The 7,651-nt window shown below is 32.7% G+C and overlaps 1 protein-coding gene across 2 annotated transcripts in view; it reads right to left on the reverse strand.

The window, feature by feature from the left end:
- Positions 1–7,651, reverse strand: part of UHMK1 (U2AF homology motif kinase 1) — a 25,722-nt gene that overhangs the window by 11,651 nt on the left and 6,420 nt on the right. For both annotated transcript variants that reach the window (XM_008072064.2, XM_021705937.1), the window contains exons 5-6: positions 2,515–2,591; positions 2,274–2,372 (exon numbers count right to left, since the gene is read on the reverse strand). In XM_008072064.2, coding sequence (XP_008070255.1) covers positions 2,274–2,372; positions 2,515–2,591 — 176 coding nt within the window. The remainder of the gene's footprint in view (positions 1–2,273; positions 2,373–2,514; positions 2,592–7,651) is intronic.

A 7,651-nucleotide genomic window follows, 5' to 3' on the forward strand; every position in this document is an offset into this window, starting at 1 on the left:
GGGTCTCGAACCCGCGGACTCAGGCAATTCACTCACCTCAGCCTCCCAAAGGCGCGGGATCACAGGCTGAGCCACCAAGTCCGGCTTTTTTTTTTTTTTTAATTAAAAAAAAATTCTTTCCTTTCTTCTTTTCTTCCCACCTGTCCTACTTCCTTCCCACATCTCTTTCTTTCCCTTCTTTCCCTATTTCATTCCCTCACTTATTTTTTTAAATATCTTAATTTTTACTTGATTTAAAATTTATTTTGTATCTATAATGTAAGGTTTAAAGTTAGCTTACTTTCCTACCTCCAATAATCAAGATTTCAAGACAGTTGCTGCAAAATATATAACAGTTTCTAGTTAAGCAAACTTACCTGTAACTAACACATGTTATTTAATGATGACCCTGCTACTCAGAACTAACAAAGATATTTAATGGTCCTATATCATCTGTTGTACTTTAGTTCATGTGAGATTCTTAAACATTAAGATCTAATAGCAACACTTAAACAAATTTAAATAGTGTAATTTAAAGGCAGAAAAAAGTGTTTCATAGCAAGATACAAAGAAAAGAGAAGACATGGTTGTCTTAAGGTTTATTCAAAAAGCCCAAGTTTGAGTTTTATAGATAAAAAATTGTTTGGAGTAGACAGAATAAAGTGACAAAGACAGCAGGGAGACAGGCTTAAAGAACATAAGGAATATTTTGAATTGATCTCAAGAGAGTATTGAGAGTCACTGTACCTTAGTGACTTGATTAAAACAATGCTGAGAACAAAACTTTCTTTCAGCTAAATAGACATCCTGCAAAACTGAAAGGCTGGAAAATCGTGTAATTGTCAAGAAATTACAGCTATTTAATTTGGCAGATAGCTATATTAAAGCTCAAGAACATTAAATGATTTACCCTTACAAAAGATATTATGGTAAAATCTGCCTATAAGCCTTAATTTTCTACAAGGAGAATATTTAATATTAAGCAATTGATATTTTAAGCAGAAAAAAAATAAAAATCTTTAGATATATATAGACCTAAATATATGGCTCTTTTAATTTTTACAAGTTTTGTTACTGATCATGAGTTTACTTCCATTATCTAGAAAGTGAGAAAATAGTATCTACCTCTCAGGTAATATATACATAGCTACATAGTACTAGGCATGGAGTAAGTGTTCAAAAAATCATACCTAAAATCATAGAATGATACCAACTCAGGGATATCTAGATTTTAAAAAACAGTATAAAAGTAAAAAGATAATGCAGAGAACAAGAAACAAAAGGAAGAAGAAACAGTACAAAATAAAACTTTGTTTTAATTTTTTCCCTTTTAAATATCAGTAGACTATAAAACTGAATATAGTTCACGGGCAGAAAATATAGAAATTAAAAACAGGTCAAGAGTCTAGGAAATATCTGAGCATCATTTGTCAGCTAAGACATGGAAGTAAATAGAATGGTAACGTAGGAAATAGGAAGAAATTAGAAAATTTAAAAACTGAGCAGCAGGTACTATAAGCCAGGAACTATTCCATGCCTGATGCAAAGTTCTTTCATGTAGGCAAAACTCTAGTGTTACTATCTCTGGGATAAACTCCAGGTTCTTAAACATAGCAAACAAGTCTGTATTCTGACTACCTCTCAGCTTTAACTGTTCCCAAACAAGTATCTTCAAATACAGCTATACCAAGTTGCTATCCTGACACTTTCTCTCATTTCTATGTCAGTGTGCTTTCTCCCCAATCTCTCAACTTTTAGCCAAGCAACTCCAATTACTAACTGTGCTCAGATGTAACCTCCATAGAGAAGCCACCACTGATCACTCAGGAGAGGTACTGGATTAAGTACCCCTCCTCTCTGCTTGCATATAGTAACCTTATCTTCAGATTATCACAACTGCAATTGCTTGTTTATTTATCTGCCTCCCCTACTATAATACAGACAGGAAATAATCCCACAGTGGCACATAGTAAGTACTCAGTAAATATGTCTAGAGTGAATGAGTTGTTAAAAGCAAAAAAAAAAAGCTAAAATGGAGAAACGAAAGCATAGAGAGGCGCTAGAAGAGATAGACCAGAGAGACATTGGTTGATGAAAAATCAATCTTCTTTGGTAAAGGTGAGATATAAAAGAGTCCAAAGGACATTATGAATCAACATGTGAGAGATTTTTAGAGATATCATTCAATATCCTCATTATAAAAACTAAGAAAATACGAGAATCTTAGAGTAGATATGTCTATTCTTGACTCGATTAAGAAAGACACATTAAAATATAATTTAAAAAACACTAACCTTCATATTCCTCTTCATTCTCAAGATAATCATCATCCAACACATTCAGCAGTCTTAGCACTGGAGTAGGAAGCATCACCAGATCTTCAATATGAGGGGCTGTTAAAGTTCATCATAATACGGTTATTTGTAAGTCCCCCCAAATAAATTGATAAATACCATGTAAAAGGACCTTTGGAATATAAACGTGTTCTGATGTCTTTTTTGACTGTCACAAAAAATAAAGACATAAACAGCTTACCAAAAGGAATGCTGAAGAACGGACTGCACAACGCCATTTCAGCAGGAATTCTTCTGCTAGGATCATCATGAAGCATGCTAAAACACGAAAATAGGTATCTTACAATTATTGCCAAATCTTTCAAAATGCAACTATTAAAGAAAATCAAAAGTCTTAATGTTCATCACAACATTAATTATATTGGCATGATTTACTGAATCATTTACCTATAAAGAATATAAATGCTATTTATTAGTAAATGATTCAATAAATAATATACATCTATAATATACTGTGATTTAAAATAATGTTTCTGGGGCAACCCCTTTGGGTCCCCTCCCGCTGTGGGAGTTTTTCTGTCCTCAATAAATCCTGTTTTCTAAAAAATTAAAAAATTTTAAAAAAAGAAATAATGTTTCTGGTTAATAAATGAAACATAGGAAAGTGATCCACAGTCTATAAAAGCAAGTGAAAAAAAGCTAGACACAGATTTAGAACAACACAATTTACTAAAAAATATAGTAGTGAATCACATCACATTTCTCTAATAATAAAGCAACTTGATAACAAAACCAAAACCCATGGACAACATCTATAACATAACTATGGGGATGCCCCAAATAACCAAAGCAAACCTGAGAAAAAAGAACAAAGCTGGAAACAACTCACCTCCTGACTTCAAAAAATACTACAAATCTATAGTAAGCAAAACAGCATGGCATTGGTATAAAAACAAACACAGACTGATGGAATAGAGAGCCTACAAATAAATCTACATATTTACAACGAACTGATTTTTCAACATAGGTGCCAAGAACACACAATAGCAAAGGAAAATAAATGATGAGAAAACTGGATAGCCACATGCAGAATAATAGAATTAGACCCTTCTCTCTCACTAAAAGCAAAAATCAACTAAAAATGGAATAAACACTTAAATTAAGACTCCAAACTATGAAATTAGTTTCACTGAGAAAAGCTAACAACATTGGGAGCAATGATTTTTTTGGATATGACCTCAAAAGCATAGGCCAACAAAAGCAAAAACTATAAAATAGGATTATACCAGACTAAAACCTGCACAGAAGAAGGAACAACCAACAAAGTAAAGGGACAACCTATAGAACGAAAAAAATATTAATAAACAATACACCTGCTGGGGGATTAATATTCAAAATATATAAGGAACTCAAAAGCCTCAACAGCAAGAAAACAAATAATCCAATTTAAAAATGGGTAAGAGACCTGAATAGATATTTCTTAAAAGACATACAAATGGTCATATGAAAAAATGCTCAATATCCCTAAACATCAGGAAAATAGAACTCAAAACTACAATGAAATATCACCTCATGCCTGTAATCGTTATTTATTAACAACAAAAAAAAAAGGATTTGAAAAAAGGAATTCCTTATACATTGTTGATGGGAATATAGTATAGCCATTATGAAAAGGAGTATGGAGATAACTCAAAAAATTAAAAATAGAGCTACCATATAATCCAGAAATTCCACTACTGGATATATATCTAAAGAAAATGAAATCAGTATGCTGAAAGATATCTGCACTCCCATGTTTATTGTAGCTCTATTCACAATAGGCAAGATAATAGAATAAACCTAAGTGTTCATCAACAGATGAATAAAAAAAGAAAATGTGTTATATATATATATATATACACACAATTGAATAGTATTCAGCCATAAAAAAGAAGGAAATCCTATAATTTTCAACAATATGGATGAATCTGGAGATCATTATGTTAAGTAAAATAAGCCAGGCATAGAAAGACAAATAAGTATGATCTCAGTCATACTGGATTACTTCTAAAAAAGTACTATATTACTGTAAAAAAGTTGATCTCATAGAAATAGAGAGTGGAATGTTGTTTATCAGAGGCTAGGGTGTTAGAAGGGTAGGGGACTTGGGGAGACACTGGTCAAAGGCTACACAATTACAATTAAATAGAAGGAATAAGCTCAAGAGATCAATTGTACAGCATGGTGACTATAGTTAATGATGTATTCTTGAAGAACACGAGAAAATAAATGTTAGGTATTCTCACTATGAAAGTGATTCCTATGTGAGGTAACGCATTTATTAATTAGCTAGAATTAACCATTCCACAATGTATATATACTTCAAATCATGTTACACACAATAAATACATACAATTTTATGTCACTTTAAAAAATTAATGTTCATAAGAAAAAGAAAAAAACCGAGATGGTGTTATAGTCTAATAAGGTCAGTGTATTTCTATACAGCAGTTGCAATGTTTGTAGAATAAAAAGGCTATTAGTTCCTTATTATAAGTGATAGCTTGTTAATTAAAAATAACCCACTTTAAAAAAAAAAACTATAGAGACAAATCATCAATAGCAATAAGATTTTCACCATATTGGCATCTATGTGTAAGGAACCAGAGAAAATCAGCAGTTGATCTGATGACTAGAGAAAAGAAAAACCCAAAACAGCCAACAGATACACACTTGAAAGCACAGCAAGTCAATCTGAGAAAAGCAGCTGAAACTACAAGGGGTTACACATTCTAATACCAGGTAGAAACAAGAGATTCTCTGCAAAATCTGAAGTTAGAGTAACCTAAACAATTAAGACCTCTTAAAACTAACCAGTCAAACCTTCCTTCAGTGCATGTTCCACAGCAAGAAGAAATCTTGGGAAGAGTACCCAAAATGAGCAGAATGGGGTATATATAGAAAAATGAAGGCAACAGAAAAAAACAGGGCAGGGAGAAGAGTTGGGAATCTCTGAAAAAAGCCTTCTGCTTTTTTGTCAACATTACACAAAAACAACAGAAGCAGGAGTCCTGTATAATCAGAAAAGCTATCCCAACTATACCTTCTTCTATAAGTTTAGAAAAATGAGCTTTACATAACAATTAGTAACATAGAAAGGATTATAACAAACTTATTATACAAAAAGAAAACTGTAAAAGAACACCTCTCAGATAATGAATGCATGCTAGAAGAAAAATGACAACACTGATGAACACTATAACCCACCATTTCAAAATAAGCTAAAGACATTTTTTTTTTAATGATAAGATGTGAAAAAGCAACAGAAGTCTAAATTAGAAAATCATAAAAATTACATAATGGAACTCGGAAAAGAATTAGAAATTTAAAAATCACTTCATAAATTAACATTATGCTAGAAGAGCCACATGGATGAATAAACACAACAGATAATGTCTTAAAAGAGAAATAGAAGGCAAAAAAGAGATAACTTTTAAAAGAAATAATGAAAGAGATAATACAGAATCAAGAGAAAATGTTAATACTGAAAAAAGGAAAAGAAAATCAAACATTACATAGACTAAGAGGGTCTGAAAGAGAAAACTAAAGCAAGAGAACAGAACTCATACGAAAAGCTGTAATTTTCTAATACAAACAAAAAAAGATCTGAAACTGCATAATGAAAGGCACATATGTTGCTGAGAATACTGACCTAGAACAATTAAAATCAAGATATATTCTGGCAAAATTACTACACTTTAAAGAAAAAGATACAATTCTTTGGGCATCTAGACAAAAAGACCAAGTGACTTGTGATGAAAAGACAATTAGTGAGTCATGATACTTTTCAACAGAAACATTAAATGTCAGAAGAAAATGCAGTAGCGTATTTAAGACACTCATGGAAAGAAAAATGTATGAGATTGGAGTGGGACACATCTAGGACTTTTGGAGTGGCTGGCAAAGTCTTATTTTTTGACATGAATGATAGTTACAAGTTGTTTACAATGTTCCTAAGGATGCATTAAGCTACACATTTGTTTTATGAGCGTTTTTAGTATCTGCATCTTATTCTACATAAAAAGATTCAAGCAATATGCATATGCAATACAAAATGAAGAAAAATATGGGAAGAAAATACAACAAAGTGCTAACACGAGGTGAGCTTATAATTCTTTTTCCTTATCACAGTTCTCTGTAGTTTCCAAATTTAGCATTATTTATATAAACAAGGGAGCAAGCTATTATTTTGAAAAAATGAATAACAAAGTCAATACTAGAACTTACGTGATTTGACTTCCAGACTAGAATCCATTTTATAATTTTACACTGCCATCTCTTCAATGCAAAATGCAATTTGTAATATCCAATATCAATCAAATACTAACAGCTATTTAAAACCACTTTAAAACACACACACGCACACATACAACGTGTATTTGGCGAAATCCAAACTAAATTCTGTAGATTATACTAATAATGTCAATTTACTGGTTTTGATATTGTACTGGAATTATATATTACCATTGGGGGAATCTGGGTAAGTGGTAGCAACCTCTCTGTAACACTTTTACAACTTCCAGTGAGTCTGTAATTATTTCAAAGTAAAAGTTAAAAACTAATTTGAAGGTGTACGGAGTCAATATTCCAAATAAAGTATAATACTCTGATTCAAGCAAAGGACACACCCTTTTCTAGCATACTATCATTTTATCCATCTCTGGCCCGTAATGCTAGAAACCTGAAAAGCCTACTATTTGATAACACAGTCATGCGATGTAGTAAGATATTTCAGCCAATAAAAATGGACACCGGGCTCGGTAGCTCAGCCTGTAATCCTGCGCTTTGGGAGGCTGAGGTGAGTGGACTGCCTGAGCCCGCGGGTTCGAGACCCGCCCGGGCAACTTGGTGAGACCTCATCTTTACAATAAATCAAAAAATCAGCCGGGCGTGGTAGCGTGGCCTGTAGTTCTGGTACTTGGAAGGCTGAGGCGGAAGGATTGCCGGAGCCCAGCAGGTTGAGGCTGCGGTGGCCGGGAGCAGCCACTGCACTCCAGTCTGGGCGACAGAGTGAGACTCCAACTCAAAAAAAAAAAAATGGACAACATATATGATAGTGACCTGATATGATTACATACAGCTGAAAAATTCCTACTGCCTACGACAGCTGTCATAATGTCATACATAGTATAACTCATTATTCATGTGTCTGTGGTGATCCTGGTGTAAAAAAAAACCTACTGCACTGCCAATCAATAAAATTATAGCAGATAAAGTTATGTGCAGTATACAATACTTGATAATAAACTGCTGTGTTACTGGTTTATATACTTATAACTATACTATCTCTTTTTAGTTATTTTAAAGTATACTCCTCCTTATTAAAAAAAAAAAAAAAA

Source organism: Carlito syrichta, unplaced genomic scaffold (genome assembly GCF_000164805.1).
Source record: "Carlito syrichta isolate Samal-C Ts95f unplaced genomic scaffold, Tarsius_syrichta-2.0.1 Scaffold314838, whole genome shotgun sequence".
NCBI lineage: Eukaryota > Metazoa > Chordata > Mammalia > Primates > Tarsiidae > Carlito > Carlito syrichta.